Here is a 22,122-nt window from a genome sequence, read left to right as displayed (position 1 = left end):
ACACACACACACACACACACACACACACACACACACACACACACACACACACACACACACACACACACACACACACACACACACACACACACAAAATGGCATTTCACGCATGTTAAGGTGAAAAGTGCGCAACATGGGGCTTGGAAGTTTTTGCGTCACGCTGCACGGACTATTGTGCGCAATTACCAAGCTCTATTAGAACGTTGTTATGCGCTAAATGACAATTGTTCAACACAGGAACTTGAAAAAACAATGGGTTTTTCTATTTTTACCCCTTTTAAATTTTCATTTTATTTCCTGTAAGCCCCCAAGAAAGACTCAGAAATAGCTTAACTCAGGCTATTATTTAGAAAACGCTTTTTTTCCAGTTCAAATTTCAACTATTAAAGCAAAGAGGTTAAATCCTGGTGTAAAAAGTGAAACCTTGAAAAAATATGATTTGAAAATTGGAATTTAAACTCTTTTAATCGAGCTTGAAAATCAAAAGACATTTTTTTCCTGTAATAATAATAATAATAATAATAATAATAATAATAATAATAATAATAATAGTAAGCCAGTGGCAGTGCTGGAGATTTTGCACAATTTAAATATATTAAAATATTCTGCAGCCTGCCATGTTGAACAACGTAATCCCAGAAACAGTCAAACTAAATAAAAGTTAAATTAATGATGATGCTGAAATCTAAAACGCTGAGTGTAAAGCGGAGCTGTGGAGGTGGGAAACAAATCCCCGTCAAAGAAAAGCGAGTAGAGAAGAAGAAGGACGGGGGAAAAAAAACCCACCAGCGAGCCGCTCCACATAATAACCCCATTATAAGCCTCATCAATGATGTAATGAAAGCAAACAGTGTGAAAATTGCCTGTAAACAGTTGGATCTGAGTCTCCTGATGAATTCAGTGTCTCTTTTATCAAAGTGAGGAAGAGCCAGGGAGGATGGGAGAGGCAGGAAGGGAGGGGGGGTGTAGGAGTGGGTGGTGGGCGAGGGGGGTGAGGGTGGGGGGGGGGGGGGGTGAGTGGGCGTGTAGGGAGGTCCACTTCCAGCTCCCTCTCAACCAATGAAGGCTTGTCACAGGGGACTCACGTGGACTAAGGCGCTCTTAAAACCTAGCTCCTGACTTTTCCTCAAGTTCAATTTTTTGGGATTCCCTCCCACCCCGATCACATCTCGTCCCTTTTACTTGCCAGTTGTGACTATTTAACCCAGTTTACCTCTCCCCCCCTTTTTTTTTTTTGCGCGTCCGCTTGCGCGCATTCCCATCGTCCCGAGTCCTCCGGCTTTCTTTCCCTGCCTGCAGCTCCCGGACTCTTCTTCTCGTCTCTCTTTCTCTCTGCCTCGTCCTATTTATTTATTTTGTTTCGATTCCGCTGCTGTCATTGAAGGGATGCGAGCAGTTTCCTCCTGTTCGTCCTCCTGACGCGCCGGGAGCTGTCCATGGTGCTGAAACGCGGTTTCCCGAAGACACCGACCGACGCGCTCCTGCTGCTCCCGCTTCTGCTCCTGCTGCAACTCTTTTCCCGAAATAGTCCAGTTTCCGGCTCCTTTCGCGTCCTGCAGGTGAGATCCTTCCAGCAGAGACTGTCTCTTCTCATCTTCCCTGCGCGTGCAAACAGCAAGGAGTTGATCCTGACGGAAAAGCCCAAAGAGAATCGATCGCGGCTCCCGGCGGCTGCATTGATTTCAGGAGGACTGTTTTTATAAGAAAATTAACAAGAGAAGAATCGGATGTTGGCTGTAAAGCAGCTCAGCCCGGGGATGTTTGAGGTGTGAAGAAGCTGATGAGTGGAAATAGTGGATGAATAATCTTCGATTCTAAAGAAAGAGAGAGAAAAAAAACTACATTTGCGTTGGAGCGAGGAGAGAGGAGTCACTTCTCCTCCAAGAGCGTCTCCCCTTCTTCCCTCACAAAACCACAACTTGTCCTGAATACCAAATGTTAGTGTGAAGAGGCCCCCCCAGCAAGACAATGGAGGCGTCCGCCAATGGGTCCAGTTTTGGCATCGACTCGCTGCTGTCCCACAGGCCGGGAAGTCCGGTGTCCAAAGGGGACAGCCTGGCGGGGGAGTGCCGCTCTCCGCTGGAGTTCAGCCCGAGGTCCGACGTGGAGAGCGGCTGCTCGTCGCCTCCGTCGCCGAGGAGGGAGTGCGTGGACGAGGTGGCCCAGAGGCAAGGTCACGGCGGCCTGGGCCTGCCGCCGCACCTGCAGCACGCGCAGATCTCTGCGGGTGCGCAGCAGAGGACCGTGACCTCCTCGTTCCTCATCAGGGACATCCTGGCGGACTGTAAGCCGCTGGCCGCCTGCGCGCCCTACTCCAGCAACGGACAGCCGACCCAGGAGGCCGGCCGGCTGGCCTCCAAGATCGCGGATGACTTTATGGAGAAAATCCACAGCAATTCCTCATCGGACAGTGAATATAAAGGTAAGAAGCAGTCGGAGAAACACCTTTTCTCATCACGGCAAATTATATTGCCAAGCGGTCATTTCTTTGTTTGAGTTTTCCTAAAATTGTACATTGAAAAATCCAACGTTTAAGAATTTTTTCCATGCCTTAATTCAAAATTTTCATCGAATTGATTAATTTCAAATAATTTATTTTATAATCCAATTAAAACATAATGAAATAATACATTCAATAACACAGCTAAATGTGTGGTGTTAAAAATACTTGGACAAAATTTAGAAAATAATTCCATACGTGTTTTTTTCTGTAAATTATAATTCAGTACAATCAAATATTGGCTTTGATTTAAGATGAATATTTTTAGAATAACCTAATTTGTAAAATATATTTAAAAAGGATTATTATTAAAATGATTTAATGGTGGGATAAACATGTATACAAGATAAAAACACACTCAGGCTAATTGTTGGTCAATAATATGTCTTAATATTATAAAACACAGGAAGCCACCAATAAGTATAAATCTGCAGATCTGATGTGGAGCTATCACGCTGACATGCGTCCCAACACCGTGCCGGACTCAAATGAGTTCAGTATCATGAGGTTATCTGAGACAAGAGAAGAAAAAAATATATAACCTGCAGCCGTGCATGTGTGCGTGCATGTGTGGTTCGCTGTGAGCCCTTTTGCATTTGCAGAATATCCAGAAAGCATCTGTTGATGTCAGGGAGTTCAGCGGATGGAGGAGATGACAGGGTCGCCTCCAGATAAATGCCATCAAGGGCCTCTCTGTTTCCAATCATGTCAGCCATAACAGACATGTCACCTCCATTGACAGTTTAATGAAGCAGAGCTGCGAAGAGGAGCTGCGCTGCAGGCTGGAGGGCAGAGTCTCCGGCAAGGAGGCGCGTGCAACAAACAGGAAAATTAACCAATTATCTTAATAATATTGAGGGTTTTTTTTTTCTTGAATCACCAAGCCTATATGGTTTGCCTGTGCGTGCCTGTGCGCATTGTGTGCGCACACGTGCGTCGCGCGGCGGATGGAGCCGCGACTCGACGGGCTGATTGATGGAGATGGAGAGAGATGGAGGGAGACGGAGGGAGCCGCGGGGCCCGCGGAGCCGCCCCGTACGGCTAACTTTGATTTTTTTTTTTTTTTCCCCGCAATTCCGCCTCCTGTAATCTATCCGGGATTTGATGCAATTTGTCCCCGGCGCTAATCAGATTTGTAAGCTCGCCGAGGCCGCCCGGCTCTTGATTTCCTCACTCATTTCCACGGTCCTGTGAAGTTTCCTCCGGTCGCGGTTGAAAGGCTCCGTCCTTTCCCTTGTGGCTCAATTAGGCGGATTATTGTGCTTCTTGAGACGACTCAACTATTCAAGTACCGAGATCTCTCGCCGCGCTCGCTTCTCCCCCCTCTTTTTTCTCTCTTTCTTTGTTTTTTTTTCTTCATCTTCTTCCCTCACTCTCTCACAGAGAATATAAGGAGTGTATATCAATGATCGCCCTGACATGACACCCCGCGGAAGAAGAACAAAGGCTGCCGGGGAAATAGATCAGATTGGAAGTACGAATATTGGAAGAGCTTTTCATAACAATTTAAGGCCAAATCAAACAGCTCCATACAGCCTATAGGCACAGTTCCCAGCAAAAAACCCACCGTTCTCCCCCTTCAAATGTGGATTAAACCACAATGATATTATAATAAAAAAAATAAACTCAAAACTACTTGGCGAAAAAAATCTGAGGTGTTTTTACTCAACTTCTTCTAACTTGGATGAGATATCCAAGAACGCGAAATAAATAAAAGGCGCGTTTCCCCTGTGGCTCACCTGCTTCTCTGATAGAAACACAAAATCAAGCGCTACCAAGGTCAGAAGTTTGGCTATGTGATATCCAGCCATCACATGCATGTTTAGTTATTTCAGACAATCACACTGTCGAATTTAAGCTGCTTTCAGATTGCTAAATTTAGTCTAGATTGACCCACATATTTACCACAAAACTGCTCAAATATTCACACAAATCAGTCTATTTCTAGATTTATTTACACTGATGGATGTTTGCATGCTGCTGCTGCTGCAGCACAGATTTCCTTCTTCCTCCCTCTGTGGACACAAAGACGCATGTCACCTTTACGCACGGCGCTGGCTCCGGTTTCACCCTCTGTGCTCTTTCTTCCAGTGAAAGAGGAAGGGGACCGGGAGATCTCCAGCAGCAGGGACAGCCCTCAGGTCCGGCTGAAGAAGCCCCGGAAGGCCCGGACGGCCTTCACGGACCACCAGCTGGCGCAGCTGGAGCGCAGCTTCGAGCGCCAGAAGTACCTGAGCGTGCAGGACCGCATGGAGCTGGCGGCCTCCCTCAACCTCACCGACACGCAGGTCAAGACCTGGTACCAGAACCGGAGGTAAAAGCACGCACCCGCGCAAGGGGTGGGGGGCAGAAGGAGGGAGGAGGGAGGAGGGAGGGTCATTTCTCACGACTGGCTCCTGACCCCTGAAGGGACACCATGTTGTTCTTTCAGCTTCATCCAAACTTTCCTCCAGTCACCGCAGCGCTGCATCATCTCCATCATTAAACGAATCTGTCGAAATGCGAGGATTTATCTTGAACTCTACGTATTTGGGTTAAGCTTATAGGATTTATTATCTTTCAATTCCCTGTGATGGTTTAAAAAAATAACGATCACTCCTGAATAATTTTGTATAATCACAAAAAAACCCAAAGAATTTCATAATCCAAATAAACTTGAAAAGCTTTACGGTTTCTCACATATAAAGACAAGAACTTCATTTATTCCAGTTAATTTTGTGCCTTTCTGAATTTATCTAAGCAGCATTTAACCTGACAATGATACTGATTAATTTTTATTAATTTTACTTTATTTTATCCAAGAGTAAAAAAAATGAATCATGAGTCCTCCTTTCATAATTATTTTAACCAAAAAGCTATTAATCTATAAAGAAAGCAAATTGATTCAATTCCAGGTTTTTTGTTGAGGCTTTTTGGGGTGTGTAAATATAATCTTAATAGCTATTTTCTATCAAACATTATTTGATTGATTTTAGTTCTATTTTTATATCCCTTAAATAATTATTAGCCTACTAAAAAACAATCATTTATTTGTGATGTATTTCATCAAAATAGAAATCGATATATTCAAGTTTAATTGTGATTTTACAGACAACAGCTACAAACGGACAGCGCAGTGGATCATCTGATAACTTACATATATTTTGGGATTAGAAGGTCACATTATTTTCTCTGGACTTTAAACTGTTTCAGGAAACTCGATCAAATTACATTTTTCTTCAACCACTAAACTAAATCTTTTCATCAAGTGTTCTGAGCATCATTCTGGTTTTATTTATCTGCCTATTTTCGCGTCTTTCCGCAGAAAAACGACCCATTTACTTTTGGAACTCTCACTGTATGCTGATTCTTGACTAAACGCTGTATACACAGCCTGCGTCCATGCAAATAATACAAATAATAATCGCAATAATAAAAAGGTTTCGGGTGGATTACACCTACAGTTTTTATTTGTCTGCTGTTTAGAGTCTCAGGCTGCTAAATGACATAAATAAATATAAAAACACAACACTTTGGAGGATGAATAATGCATGGTTGCATGTGTGCGTATTAATAATTCAAACAAAACTACTATATCTACTCAATTATCTTTATTATGAATTATTCACCTGCGTGGAGTGCGCGCGGGCTTGGGTGTGAGTACAAGTGACAGGTTGGAGATTTTTTTTTGTGCGGTTGATTTATAAGGTGAAAACTAAACAAACACGCATTGTTGACTTGTAATTGGATGAGAGGTAAACAGATGGGGGACTCTTCTCTGCGCTCCCGCGTGCAGCTGCTGCGCCTAAAAGCCGCTCCTCTCCTCTCCTGCAGGACAAAGTGGAAGCGGCAGACCGCGGTGGGACTGGAGCTGCTGGCGGAGGCCGGGAACTACTCGGCCCTGCAGAGGATGTTCCCGTCCCCGTACTTCTACCCGCAGAGCCTGGTGTCCAACCTGGACCCGGGCGCGGCCCTCTACCTGTACCGGGGCCCCTCGGCGCCGCCGCCGGCGCTGCAGAGACCGCTGGTGCCGCGGATCCTGCTGCACGGCCTGCAGGGGGGCAGCGAGCCGCCGCCCCCGCCGCCTCTGCCCCCCATGTCCGGCGTGCTGCCCCGGCCGGCCCAGCAGCGGTGAGCCGCCGCCCCTCTTCCCCCGATCCCGCAGCGCGCACGGGACTCCTGAAAATACAGACTGAGGAAGAGGAGGAGGAGGAGGAGGAGGCGCGAAGAGGAAAAGACGCATTTTGGGTTTTTTTTTTTTCTTTTTTCTGAGGCGGACTGATGAACTCTGAGGACACAAGCTGGGACTGAGACTCTCTGCTGTCTGCGTGGAAGAGTTTTTCTTTCTCCAGGGAGCTTTATTTATATTATTATTTATTTCATTTTTCAATAGAAAGCAAAGTGTTTAAGTTATGTATTTATTTACGTACAGTTTCAGTATTCATTACCTTCAACAACACATGGTGACACTTTGACCTGCACCGCAAAGTCAATTACACACCCTATTATTATTATTATTATTATTATTATTATTATTATTACTTCTACTGGCAGCAGAAAATGTGCAAACTTAGTTTTTTATTCTGATTATTTTCCCTCTCCACCTGCGGACTATCAGCACTCCTGAACCTGTAAATAAGAATATTTTGCATTTTAACCGAAAGAGACTGATTTAAAAAAAAAAAAAAGACACTTTTCCTCTCTTTTTTCTTTTATTTTTGTTCTGTTGTTCCGTTTTTGGTCTTTTTTCCAGACCACGGTGATCCAGTTCTACATAATAGGCTAGATTAGCCATGAGAAACTACTAAAAGCCAGTGGGTCAGAATATTAATACTTCTAAAAAAAAAAAAAAATAAAGCTATGTCGGAGAGGAGAGGAAGGACTCAAACACGAGAGAAATAAATCTATATTGAGATTTCCTTGTTCTTATTTGAAGTTTTAGCACGGTAAAACTGTGGAGTAATTTATTTAAAAAGAAAAAGGTTTTATCCCCACAGAGAAGGGGAAAAGCAGGAGGAAGACCCCTCAGTGAAGGTTCATTTTGTATTTTTTTCCATAAATAAACCGGCTGGACTCCGCCTGTTGATTTGCTATAGATGTATTTGAACAGACGTTGTGCATTACTTATGTTATTTCATATGAAGCCGTAATTAATTGTTATACTTCTCCTTTGGTGATAAAAAAAAAAATGTATATTGCAGATATCAAAACTTGTGGAGTGGTTCTCGTAATATTTCCTGGATCATTTTACCCTCTTTTCTTTTTAATTTATACTTTTCATTTTGATTTTTTTTTCTCGTTCCTAATCTCCCTTTTTAAAAAAAACTCCCTCCTATTTCGTGAAGTTCAGTTTCTTTTGATTTTGGTGAAATACACGAAAACAAAACAAAACACAACAAAAAAAAAGAAAAAGAAAAAAAAAGTTGGACCGAAAAAAAGTGGGGGGATTTGATGTAAAAGAGAATTACTTTTATAAATGTGGAAATAAACGTCTTTCGTTTAATGACGTGGCTGCTTGAGTATGTGTGAAAGGGAAACGCCACGGGGGGCTGTCAGATGGACTCAACATGTGGACCGAGGATTTAAAAAAATAGAAGAAAAAAGAGGGAGAGGTTTATTTAAGGACAGGGTGGGAGGATAAACTGGTAAGGAAACGCAAAAAAGCAACACAACACACGTTAGTTTATTAAAAGGTTAGGGTTAGGGGTCGTTTTAATCCAAATTAAGCTTAATATTGTTACATGAAACACGTTTTGAGGCAGTTTTTAACGTGATTTTCAAGCAATATTAGAAACAAATTTTGTCCAGATTCCGAACATTTTTTTTCTAAATTAAAACCCGTTTTAAAAAGGACAGAAATTGTAATAGCTTTTTTTGTTTGCTTGATGTTTTGTTGAAATTAAGCAGGAATTAAATGAACAAATGTTCGACTCGACGAGGAAGCGTTGACGAGGTTCAGCTTCAAGCGGCAGAAATATTAAAAGGTTCCAGAGATGTTGAACAAACCGCTTCCCTCCCATCTCTGTTTGGTTTAATGTGATTTAATTTGTTTTAATCTGAGCTGATGGTTGGAGGAAAGAGGAGCTGGATTCCTGGGGAAAGTTAAGAGAGTCACTGATGGGCTTTAGCATTATTTCCCCCACATGTTTGTATTTTTGTAAAAAAAAAAAAAAAAGTTTTGTCTGGTCATCTTCGATACATTTCAAAACACTGGTAGGAAAACAGTGAACGCGCACTCATGGCGCGCACGGCTGTCCCCTCTTTCACCCACACACACACTGGAAAGTACAATCAAAGATCAATTCCAGCTAATGTCTTTAGAGAAGGGCCAACAAAGCAGGGTGTCCAAAATGGACCACCGCCCCCCCCCCCTCCTCTCCACGCCCCCCTCCCCTCCCCATTCCCACTTCCCTAAATTAACAGCAGCAACTCCACTCCGTTTTTCCATAAACAATGCACGAGATGAAATATTAATGCCATGTGCGCGATTGTTTAAGTGCCTTAAATGATCCCCATTTGGAAATTGATTGTTTCCATCCTCGGCTTCGTCTTCTGTTTTGTTTTGTTTTTTTGTTTTTTCTCCTCCCCTTCCTTGAGGGTGCTGGATGTGCGCTCCTCTGCCAAACGGCTCCAACAGCTGGTGACCGGGCTGGAGCTGACTGCAGGCCGGGGATCAGCGCGGGGACAGCTGGTCAGCGGCTGCACGAGCACCAACCAACCAAGCAACCAACCAACCACACCCCTCCCTCCTTCCCCCCTCCAACCACCAGTGCACGTTTCCTCACCCATCGCCACTAAAAGACAACCTCAGCCGTCCGGAGAGTGCGTGCGTGCGTCTTCCTCGCCGCGCGTCAGGGGTTAAAGGAGTTCAGGATGACGGACACGACTTGGCGTGTAGGATGTTAACGATTAGACAAAAGACTTTAATAGGTTTTAATTGAAAGTCGATAATGGCTCTGATAGCCAGCTCCCCCTGCTGTTCTCCACGCATGGCACCTGTTATGCGGGGCCTCCACTTAGCGGGCGCGCGCCGCCCTGACGCATCAGACTGACGGCCTGGTAACTCGCGCTTTTATGATGCGTAAAATTGCATTAAAAATACAGTTAGCCAATGACTGGGAAAGTGAAGGAGGACACACACACACACACACACACACACACACACACACACACACACACACACACACACACACACAACTTGCCAAATGATCATTATAGTCCCATCATGAGGATCCGTGACCGATTCAGATAACGACGACCCCCTTTATTTTTGTATGAAAGGGGGTTCTATACTTGCAAAGTGCACAGCTGATTATATGAGTGGGGAAAAAAACGTGGCGTGTCTTGTTGGGTGACTTGGAGATTTTTTTTATTTTTTTTTTTTATTCTTTGCATGTGAAAAGGCTGCTGGTAAATCCCCCCGGCTCTCACCGTGGATTGTCCCCGGCTCAGGGTTAATGAAGTGCGGATGGAGTCTCGTTGAGCTCCCGACAGACAAAAAAAAAAAAAAAAAAAAAAAAGAAAGAAAGAATGAAAGAAAGAAAAGGCTTAGACCCCAAGGATCACTGACTCCTCTTAATCCCATGGACTCCTAATAATACTACTAATAACAATAATTCAAAAGAAGAAGAAAGAAAAAAAAACTAAACAAAAAAAACAACAATCTTTTGATGAAATTAAGAGTGAATCAAAGCGTAATTTGCATTATGTGCGCGCTTGGTGGGAAAGCGCACCAATGAGGCACATCTGCAGTTTGCATTAACATTGTTGCAATCATGGATTTCTTTTTTAAATCCGCAGAGGAAGATGAAAAATAGATCAATTAAAATGTTCAAGAAACGCATGGCCTATTTAGCCGTTTTCCCCCTCCTTTCTTCACACAATAGCCGTAAACGAGAATAAGTCGTTTTCACAGTTTGCTGCGCCTTCATGCTGGATTATTATGTCTGCTTTTAGCTGGATCACATATTACATCCGGTTTTTTTTTTTTTATTCCCTATTCTATAGTGGCATTTAGGTCAGTTTTGGTCCAACCTTTTGAAGCCATCGCAGCACACAAGAGTTTCAAAACAAAGCAAAAGCGCTTTATTACAGCCACACTCTCATGTGTAATCCTCCAAACAAAGTGTTTGACTTTGGAGCTCAGAAAAAAAAAAAAAAGAAAAAAGAAAGTTAAAGATTTTTTTCCTTTCACATTCAAAACACAAAAGGACAGTTTTTTTCCATCTTAACATGAAACTTAAATTAGTAAAAAAGTTCATTTAAATTGATTTTGTGAAAATCTGGTTTTGATGTAAGTTCAAGTAAAAAAGAAAGAAAGAAAACGGTAAAACAATGAAACTAACAATCAGAAAGTTGATCAGGATATACCTGTAAACCATTGCAACAAATCTACAAGCATGGCGTGGGCAACCGGTGGCCCGCGGACTACACAAGGCCCCCAATAGTCTTCTGAGAAGGCCAGTGATAAAAACCAATAAATCTTGTAAAAATTAATGCACTTTGATGTGGAAATGATTCATAAGCTTCCATGTAGTCAGGTGAAGTCACTGTAAATTTGTGATCACTTCAGATTAAATTAGGAGCTCCAACTGTCACACAAAGTGAAATTTCCACGTTTCTCATGAACAAACTCACTCCACACAACACAGAGATGTCCGGATTCTCTATCTTATGTTTAATGATTAGTGGTGATGCACTGAAGCTCCCTCAATCTTTTATGTATATATCAATTTAAAAAAAATATACACACAAAACAGACCAACTTCTGGCATGATTGTCTGCAACTCATCAAGTAATATAAAAAAAAAACCAAATACAGTTAGGTTACTGAACACAAAAAGTCCTCATACATCCAGTAATATACTGTACTTTTATATTGAAAATCTTCCTAATAATATCAGATTAAAGTCAATCATCTTGTAAAATTTACTCTTGTCATCAACAAAAGTCCAGCCTGACAGTAATTTGATATGATACTGCCATTTTTCTTTAATTTTCAGATTATTTAGACTTTGCATGTAACATATTAAAACAATATCTGTGAATCTGCTTCCTATTGTACTGATTATCTTATGAACTGCACTGAGGAATCAAATGTTCCAGAGTTCAATATAACTAAGGAGACTAATGTCAAAATAACATGAAGAACACTCTTTACAAAATGAGAGAATTGATTTCTTAACCAAGAAGTTTGTATTTTAAAAGAGATGGCAGAGATAGTGTTGATTGCCCCCGACTCCTAAAAATCCTCTGCATGCGCCCCATGCGTGGACCGCTCTCTGAACAGGAAGAGGGGGGACAGGCGGGGTAGAGGTCGGCGTTAAAATGAATCTGACTCAGCCGTGAACAGAGGCGTTTAGAGAGATGAAGTACATGATGAGGTATCAGCAAGTGTAAGAGGTGGTGGAGGTGGAGGTGGTGGTGATGGGGTGAAAAGAGAGCAGCAGCAGCAGCAGCAGCAGCCTCCCAGTTAGAGATCCGCTCCTTGCCTGGAGGTACGGGGGGCCGCGAGGAGGAATGAAAGCCTCGCCGAGCGGAGGGAGGGGGGGCGGCGGATGAGGGAGATCACCCCCACTAATCATTTCCCCCCTATATGACGGGGGAGAACTACAAACTTGGGTCAGGGGCGCGGGGATTGACATCCCAATCTCAGCAAATAATGAAAGCTTTCCTCTCGGATCACAAGGAGGGTTAGGGAGGAAGACAGGAGAGGAGAGAGAGAGAGCAGAGGGAAGAAAAGATGCGGGGCTTCTGCCTCGCAGCCACACACATCGCCGCCTCTTGACACTTCTCATTCTTGTATTTTTCAGCCGGCTGCAGCGGAGAATGAAAATCCCCATGTGACCGAGGGAAATCAGCAAATGTGGCAGTTTTTAAAATGACCCACTCAGGTTCCAATAAAACCACAAAAAAAACCATCAGTCACTGGCATACAGCAGATCTGTTTATCACAAGATGGTCTTCATGCCTGCCAGCTGGTTACAACAGATACAAAGTCATGGGAATCTTCCAGAGTTCATTTCCACTTTACTTTATCTTAAAGACGTTTCATGTTTTCTTCTTCGGTCTTCTTGTTCGGTCGCTCAAACTGCGATTTAGAGGATTCATGTTATCACCCTCTAGTGGTAAAAATAGCGGATATGTGGACTAGAGGGGGTATATCTCCTCAAAACCATCCCAGAAAAGAGCAAACAGCAGTTTCATGACGTGAAACTAAACTTCCCCCAAACAAAAACTCCTCATTTTATCACTGTTAACGTTACTATCTCAGACCATCGTGGAAATCTCTTTCTTGAGACGCTAGCGAAGAGCTGAAAATTGCCTGCGTAAGACAGATTAGCTGCATTTAAAGATATTTTGCTGTTGCACTGTTTGGTTTTGGAAACCACCTCGGATCTCCAGGAGGCCGTTCCCTCCACTGAAAATGCAAGATTGCACCTTTCAAATGAAGATGCTAATTATGCAGGCATACAACAGAGAAAGGAGTGGTAAAGTTTGCAAGAGGAGGAAAATATAAGAGCAGAAACCTTCACCCTGGAGACGAGTGTGTGTGTGTAAGCACAAACAGTGTGTTTGAGATGTGAAACGTTATTTCAGAAAAGTACAATGCAATTTATTTTTCTAGCGAGTTGTTTGATTAGTCAACAGAATGAGGAGCAACAATGAGAAACTGTGTTTAGTTCAAAAAGTCATGATATTTATAGCCAATGTTTTCACCAGAACAAACAAGAAGTATCTCTAAAGCAGGGCTGTTAAACACGAGGCCCGTGGGCCCAAACTGGGACGCAAGAGGCTCCAGTACGGCCCGACAAACCACCAAGGAAATGGAATAGTTTTCAAAGAAAATAAAATGTCTTAAGAGTAGCGGACACAACACAACACAACACAACACTGAGGCCCGAGCTGAGATTCTGGTGCCATGAAAGATATCAACACTGTTTCTAGAAAACTAGCCTCAAGGCCAAAACATACAGAATGCTACAGCCAGATGTTTTCTGGACATTTCACTGTAATTTACACCAAAGGTGCCATTAAAACCCGCTTTATGCTGAGATCGTGTGGATTTTTGGTTGTGAATATAAACATTTACATCATGTATACTCTGCGTCACAAGAAAGAAAACTTCAAAATTTAAATTTAAAGGTTATGATTGCATTATTATACTGATCTGGCCAATTCAAGATGAAAATCTGCTGTATGTGGCCCTCAAGTGTTTGACGCCCCTCATCTAAAGACTAAACATGCTGGGGTTCCTTGATGAATGTATACAAAAAACAACATATCTAACATTGTTTGTATCTTTCATGCCTTTTTCTGACTCTTATAAGATTAAATATCAGATTTCATCTATGAGTTCATGTTTCAGATTTGATCGCTAAAGTGGCACAACTACTGTTTAAAGTTATTGTTGCCATTTTCACTGAGCAGCTTATGTGTCAAAGAACTGCTCACCTGTGTTTGGTGCCACTGGAATGTTTTGAGCAAATCTGTGAATTCATTTATCTTGAATTAACTGGCATGATTATCATGGTACTGTATGATAGACGCAGTAATTATTTACCCTTGTTACAAAAATAACTTGGTTTAGAAGTACGGCAGCGGAGTGAATCTACAGTCTTGGCATCCAGACATTTCTATAAACAAGCCTCGTTTTGTTACAGAAGGCGCAGCTAAAGTGACGTCAGGACTTCTGCTCCCTCTACAGCTGCTTTTAAATAAGGTGGATTAAACGATTCAGTGTTAATATTGGGTTTAATTACATCTATCTGCCAGCCGATGGCGGATTCTCCGCAATAGGTTATTCTGCCAAACGAAAACAGCAGTTTCTCCGATCTCCCGTACAGCTCCACGTTTCCCCGCATGAAGGTTTACCAACCGTGTCTGAGCCGTCATTTACAACAGATCTGAAAATTGGAGCTTACTCTAAATCACTTAAAAGCAACAGAACCAATATTTTTGAGCATTTGGTATGGTCCAGTCTTCTGGATTTATTTCAAGGTTTTAGCACTGAAATGTATGTTTGGTTATGGTTGGATTTTGTCTCAACACAAATATGCATAGACAGGGGAAAAACAACTCCTGAATGTTCATTAAGATTCATCGTTTTTCATTCAGTTATGGTTTCTCTTCACTTATTCCCACGCGGGGAGCCGGGGAGGCTGTGTAGCTGGCAGCGGGGGGCCGGTGTAAACCACAGCTCCCATCAGACGACACAGATTATTCAATCAATACCTCGTTGTGTCCGGACAGGCCTCGCCGCCTGCCATGCTCTCCTCTCGGCAGACACTTAAAGAGTCTGAGAGGAAGGACGCAATACAGCCCCAGGCCCTGACCCCCCTAACCCGCCCAACCCACCCGCCAACTGGTTCCACCAAAGCCTCTGGGATCAGACAAACTCAAGCCATGAGGAAAATCCCACGCCGCCATGCGGCCGTGACTTATAAAGACATTGGAGAAAAATGAGGAATTTGTCCTTGAATTTTTTCAAAAACTTTTTCCTAAAATTGTCTTTTTTTCCATGTAATGTTTGGCAAACAAGAACCAAGCTTTCTATGTAAGTATGTCGAGTTTCAGTTCGGGCCGCACGACAGATTGCAAATTTATAATTATCGCGATATCAATGTTTGCAAGATGACAAATGTTTGACATGTCAAAATAATTGGCCAATCTGAGGCATTGGACTGTGTTGACTAAAAAAAAACAAAAACAAAACAATTTCACTTCATTATTCAACATTACATCATATCTGGTGACGACAGGCCAGAAGTTACAAAAATGAAGAGACAAAAAAAGACGAAAAACAACAAAATCAACCAGTCCTCTGCTTCTGAAACGTGCAAACTACGGACACACATAAGATTAAAAAAAAAAATTGGAAAGTAATTCAATGCAATGAAGAGCTTCTGGTTAAGGCCCCGTTTACATGACAACATTTTGAGTGAAAACGCATCATTTTTGTTTGTGAAAAGTTTCACGGTAACATTTTCAAAATGATGCAGTTTTCACGTCGGGCCACTAGCGGGAGCTGTTGGTTGTTTTTGTATGGAAACCACAAGCTGTTGTGCAGAAGAAGTATATTCTCTGGTCATGCTGTGCATGCACAAAGTGTTTTAGCCGTTGACACGACATTGTCAGAAAGTCACGTTTTCCTCGATTCCACGGAGATGGATGCATTTTTCAAAAATTCCTCCATAAAGTTGTGCTTTCGGTGTCTTCGAGCATCATTGTCATGTAAACGGGCATCCAAATCACAATGAAAGTTGAGCGTTTTCACTTGAAATTGTTGCGTAAATAGGGCCTAAACTTGGATCCACAAAGTGACAGAGGATTCAGATGTCGATCACACTGAACTGCACCATCATCATCCTCATCCTCATCCTCATCAGATGTTTAAATAAGCTGGAGTTCCATGTTTTTATTATCACTACAATACGAGACATTTCACTGCTGCAAATCGTAAATTTCCATGTTTCCATGCAGGAACTGCGAAGGTGAGACACACACACACACACACACACACAAAACATAAGTGGTTCCAATATTCAAAAACACACTTAAATCCCATTAGAATTCCGAGGTCAACACTCTCATAAGAAAGCCAATTCTTAAGTGATCCCTGCATGCAGCCGCTACCTGTGGAACAATGTCCACCATCTGCTCCAATTTTAAAGTGGGCTCAATTAGAGGGAGCGGGCAAGTTTCTCGGACACCCCGGTGGGTCCTCGGGGTCACCGCGCGGGGCCACAGGGAGGCCTCTCACCTCATAAACATAAAGGGAGGAGAGGGTATCAATAAGTGATGAGGAGTGGTATAACATGTATTTTTAACGGTGCTGGTGAGTGATGTCTGCCAGCTCGCTCACACTCGGTCTCCTGGTGGAGGGCAGAGAGCAGCACAGGACCACGCACCTTCCCTTTTTTTTTTTTTTTGAATTAGGCCTTCCCTCCCTCCTCCCTCTCTCTCTCAGTTGTGTTGGATGGGGTTGAGTTTGGGGGCCCCCTCAAAAAACAGAAGCCCAGAACCGGGTGTGGGCAGTTTCCACTTTAGCCTGAAGGGTTTTTACTGTCGGTCAGTTTGCAGATCAGTGTCCCAAAAAGGGAAATAAAGTGTAAAATCCAGCTGATTCCTAAATCCAGGTGAAAGTTTGCGCTTTCTTTATATTTCGTAGTTTGCAAACGCCACCACTGAAACAAACTTTATTATCAGAGTAAGTGTAAATGAGACAAACTAAAGTTAGAAATAGTAAATGTGATAGTTGTGACTGTTGCAGACTTTAGGTTTATGACTTTGAATTAAAAAAATGCAGTGAACTGAGTATGATTGCACAATGTGGTTGTAGTTCTGTTACTGAGCCACATGTAGGGATTACCAGCGTTTTATTTTACTTTTTACACCTTATGCCTTTTCAAACCAATCTGACTTTCTCTCTGCACAGAACTCAGACTGTCCCAATGCTTTACAGATGTTCAATGTAGTGCTTTTATTTCTTTATTTGCCAACTCTTGATGATAATAAGAATATCTAAGATCTCTTTTCTATTGGAAATAACATTTTATGTCATCATAAAGGCAATCATCTCCGACCTGGTTCATGAAATTCAGATTGAGGAGTCATAATGTTTCATTTCGATAACACTGTGCACCCTTCTAAAAGCATCGTCTTCCTGTAAATGACCACATAGGGGTCAAGTTATTTATCTGAGGCATTTCTTTTAAAAAATAAACTATTTTGAATTACATTAATATACAATCAGACCTGAGGTCTTTACGTTTGAGGCTCAGGAACACGACTGACACCAGAATCACTGTGTTACTGTCGCCACAGGACATTTGTTTAGACAGCCTTAATAAATAAATGGGATTTTCAAAAATATGGACGCACTAATATATTCTTTGAATTAAAATATCTGATCAAATAAAGCTGTCAAGTAGTCTAAATTAGCCATGACTCGAGCAAATAAACATGTGACGTGTGGCTGCTGTCAGTGTTGTATCAGGGCGTCATACATAGCGGGGCTGTATTTTTTACGGTATGAAAGAAAGAAGGCTGAACAGAAAGGAGATGATTTGTTTTGTGTCAGTATTCTTATTCAGCCCAGAGATCGCACACATCCTAAAAAGCATCCTGCATCATTACCTGGGAACACACAGCAGTCTGTCAATTTAAGTACGGCGAGGCTCCTTCACTGTAATCACATCAAAACAATATGTGCATACATCAGTGCGCTCCTGAATAAAATATATCTGCAATAAAATGATAAAAATGTCAGCGGATGGGTTCAAAACCCTTGATTTAATTGACCGGCACTCCGAAATGAAAAGGTTACTAATGCTGTAATGTGAGAAGAGACTAAAAGCAGTACATTCTCACACAGGAGACGTGAGAAATGACCTGCGCGGCGAATCAATCACCGCCGCCACTGTAAACTAAAACATTACCAAACACATCAGCTCCTCTAAGTTCTGGATTACAGAAGAGAGTGTGTCAACAAGCTGCCACATTCATCCAAACACACTGATTTTTCCTTTTGACAATTTGGATCCGCTGAGCGCAGCTCGCGTCTCGGCTCGGGATAAATTATGGGAAGTGCAGCAGAGGGAGCGACACCCGGCTTTGTGGCAGGAAGCGAATGATTGATGTTGCTTGTAGCCTACGGGGGAAGCGAGAGCGCCGCAATCGATTCAGTCAGCGGCGGCAGGCAGGAATACCGAGGAAGTCTCGCTGAGATTTACATGTGAGAGAATTCATTGAATTATTGTCTCCATCAAAGCGCAGGCGGCTGTTTGACTGCCGACGAATAACGACAAACACCGGCAAGCGTTGGAGCGGCAAGGAGAGTTATTCTCATCAGCACTGCTTAACCTATACGCAAATCAGACGGCGCGTTCTCGTGATGGGAGAGCAATCAGCGTCCATCCATCAATATGGCTGAACTGAGGTAACAGGAAGTTAAGGGGTTGTTTACTCGACAACGTTTTCAAAGGAAAAACGCAAAACTTTCGTGGCGTTTTTGGAATCCGTTTCCATGACAATGGTGCATTTGCGCAACACTGGCCGGTGCAAGTAGTCGCACCCACTAGTGGGCCCGATATGAGAACTACTAAAATTTTCAGTGTTTCTGTTGTTTCTATGTAAACGGACTTCATTTTCAAAACGTTGCAGTGAAAGCGTGAAAATCATCTGAAGCTAAAATGCAAAAACCTTTGGATTGTGAGACGAAGCTGGACGAGTAGGGACAACATGCAAACTGACAGCAGGAATCCTGCCTGTGAGGTAACGTTACATATCGCCATCTTTTGCATCAGTTTTGCAAAGATCCAACAACACAAAATGTTACATTAATGCATGTTCTCAGCTGAGTTCTAAATTCACAGATATACAGTAAGTCAGCTGTCCACCCTCGTCAGGATTATTTCACACTCGGCTCCATCGGAACAGTGATGCTCAGAACCTCAACAAGTCCAGAACTATTTTCTATTCTGTTCAATTTATAAAGATGTGGAGCACACTTACAAAAAGATTGCAGCTAAAAAGGCTGCAATTTGTAAAAATCAGTGGGGTTGCTTTTCCCAGCATGCCCTTTTCCACGTCTGCTTGTGTATTTTCTGAGGAAATCACGATAAAGAGGGAGTAAGTGCAAAGTAAAACTATTACTAATGGTTAATGTGTTTCATTATTGCACAGTTAGAACAAGGGAAAAATCTGAATGGTGACATAAAGGGAGCCAAATCAATATTTACATTCAGAAACAAGATAAAAGCCAAAATATGAAAAAAATTAAAAAAAAAATCTACAAGGAAAAAAAATCTATTATTTATGAAATAATGTTACTGTGATGGAAATAATGTCTGTCAAGAACTAATCAAACAGAATAAGTTATCTGAGATAGTAGTATGGAAATTATGTATAATTTAATACGTCATTATATCAATAGCATATCAGTGGTGGCGGTGATAACTGGAATAAAATAATAAAATAAAGAAACCTGGCATAATGATGTTGCTGTTGGTAAATGTTTTCAATTTATATGAGAGGAGGATATAGACTATTCTTCTTTCTCTGCACGTTTATTTAAAAAAAAAAACATGTTGGTATTTTTGAGAAATACAAGAAACACGTCAATAAACAATTTGAACTTAAATAGAAAAATGGGAAACTGACTGCAATGTGCAGCGGTAATGAATCTTCATGTGTTCAGAGCAGCACAATGAGATCACAGGAGTCTTCAGAGGTGTAGGAGCTTTGCCCAAAGACCCACAGAGGTGGACCTTCACTTTTCCAGGGATTGGAACCAGCAACCTTCTAGTTATGAGATCGCCCACCACTGACTTTAAGTGAAGTTTTAGACTGTAGAATATGCAGCATTTTTAAATTACAGTCAAGCAAGTCAATACCCCCCCCCCCCCCCCCCCCCCACACACACACACACACACACACACACGCAGTATTTCTGTGTACCTGTGCTCATGCAGGGTGTCAGGTGTGTTCATCTTGGGGCCAGAGATGTTGGGAGAATAAGTCAAGAGAGGACGGGTTGGAGACTTAAAGGGGGGCCAAAAAGCCTCTAATTGGACAAGTGAGAGCGGTGGCGGCGAGCCTGACGGCGGAAGAAGACAATCTACCTCAGTGACCACTCCTTGACATGCCATTTGCCTCTGAGGACCCCCAGGGCTGGCCGAGCAGCTGCCCCGACAGAGCCATAACTCCAGGCCGTGGCGAGGACCTCGGGCTAACAAGCCGACAACGAAAGACCCGGAGGAGAGCGGGGAGCGGGAGGGGAGCGGGGGACGAGGGGGCGAGAGAGCAGGGGGGGAGAAAAAAAAAAGCAAGAGAGACGGCGGAGGAGCAAAAGTAGGAATAGGCCGAGAAGTCAAGAGGAAAACACAGATGTGCCGAGACACTTTTGAGCTCGCGGAAATAAAAAAGAAGCAGAAGTCGGAGATCTCACGCTGCCGAGAGGACGGCTTTAATCGGGAAAGAAGCAGCGTGGTTTCCCTGCCTTGCTCGGATCGTAATGCTCATTTCATCATCAGACAAACTGACACCGATATATTTACATGGAGAGGGAACAGCAGAGGAATTTGGAGGCATGTTGCCTGAGAGATCAGAGGCCTGGTTTATAGAATGGAGGCAGCACAAACAAACAGCAGCAAAGGCCCCTGGCTCTACACACACACACGCACACACACACACCCACACGCAGTCACAACATAGACACCCACAGACACCCACGCCTATATACACCTGTGTGGAAGGCAAACGCACTTTCCCACGTTTGAAGTCTGTCTGGAGTGGCACGCCGAATAAAGCGCGATGCCAGGCGGGAGAGGAGGAACCGGCTTCAAACGGTTATCAATACAATTGGCTGTGCCAGGCGCGGCAGTTTAACCTCTTTAGCACGCCGGGTGTCTGCTAACTGGATGTGACGCCTCCTCTGGAAGGCTCCTTCTGTGGCGTCGTCTTCACACAGGCTCACAGCGGCCTGATGGGTACTGAGAGTCCCAGTTTAACTGTGCTGCGCCTCGTCCCTTTGACAGTCCCCAAACTCCACCGTAAGAACACCCCGAGAAAACACAACAAATTCTCCCACTTGCCTGGGAATAAACAATAAAATAAATAAATAAAAATCTCCAATACACACACACAAATATATATACACATACATACGCAGGTTGTGATGTGCCGCAGAAATTTGCAAAACAGTAAATAGTGATTCAAGTGCTTCTCACAACAGATGTCTCAAGTTAGCCTGTTTATGGGAATCAACTTTTCCTGACTGCTCTCATAACACTTTTTCCTAAGAATATCAACATCCTCTTACAGGCAGTAAAGGACAAACACTCCGAGCCGCGCGGAATAATTCTAACATATTTGTAAACACTGACACGACTACAAAGATAAACAGGCTCCCCATAAAAATCCATCACATCAAATGTGGATTTTTTTTCGGCTCTGCGGAATAATTCATAAGCCGAAGCTCCATCTTGGTAGTCGTTCTTTCTTGTTATATATTATGCAATTACTTCTTGGGTAATTACTTGTAAATAAGCGGGTTTTAGGAGATTCAAAGGCTCAGCAAAGATTGCATCTTAGCGTGCACCCAGGGGTCAAATATAATTGCCTCAGATTTTCCTAAAAAAAAAATACAGGTAACAGTATCATTGCAGCACCCTCTCCTGGGCCATTTATTACCAATTAAATTACATCTGACCAAAAGTTTGCAGTTATATTTATGAATTGAGCAGATGTTAAGGACAGAAAGTTACAAAATGAGCTTCCAGTGCTGTCCGTATCATCCAACGTTCATTCTCATAAGAGAAGCTTCAGATCCAAAACGAACCCCTCAGTCAGTGTATTGTGGCTTCTTACAGTCATAACTCATATAACTCATATAAAAGGTTTATAACGTCCTTTGCACCAGCCGTGAAATGCAAAGAAAGTCTATGATAAGAGGAGGCTGGAGGAGAAAGGTGGATCGAACAAAGGACATGAAAGGAGACGATCCTTTTCAGGTCACAAACAGGATGATACAGACTGAGGCCCTGTTCACACAACAACGTTTCAGGTGAAAACGTATTGATTTTGCTTTTTCATTTCAGAAAGGTTTAGAGTTTGTGTCAATCTTTTAGAAAAAAAAAATA

The 22,122-nt window shown here is 42.7% G+C and overlaps 1 protein-coding gene and 1 long non-coding RNA gene across 2 annotated transcripts; one reads left to right on the top strand and one right to left on the bottom strand.

Annotated features, from left to right (window-relative positions):
- The first annotated feature begins 1,895 nt into the window (after window positions 1-1,895).
- barhl1b (BarH-like homeobox 1b) lies at window positions 1,896-6,654 on the top strand. Its single transcript, XM_030085257.1, has 3 exons — window positions 1,896-2,422; window positions 4,592-4,814; window positions 6,314-6,654. Exons 1-3 carry the CDS (start codon window positions 1,969-1,971, stop codon window positions 6,612-6,614), a joined length of 978 nt encoding a protein of 325 aa, XP_029941117.1. The 5' UTR covers window positions 1,896-1,968; the 3' UTR covers window positions 6,615-6,654.
- Window positions 6,655-7,535: 881 nt separating this feature from the next.
- LOC115383171 (uncharacterized) lies at window positions 7,536-20,107 on the bottom strand. The gene is made up of 3 exons (XR_003930647.1): window positions 20,097-20,107; window positions 14,833-14,843; window positions 7,536-7,774 (listed from the first exon to the last, which is right to left on the bottom strand). It is a non-coding gene; the product is annotated as an uncharacterized LOC115383171 (long non-coding RNA).
- Between the last annotated feature and the right edge of the window lie 2,015 nt (window positions 20,108-22,122).

This window comes from Salarias fasciatus, assembly GCF_902148845.1.
Source record: "Salarias fasciatus chromosome 7 unlocalized genomic scaffold, fSalaFa1.1 super_scaffold_4, whole genome shotgun sequence".
NCBI classification, from domain to species: Eukaryota; Metazoa; Chordata; class Actinopteri; order Blenniiformes; family Blenniidae; genus Salarias; species Salarias fasciatus.
Note: the sequence above shows the minus strand (reverse complement) of the source record. Positions and strands in the feature narration are given on the sequence as shown.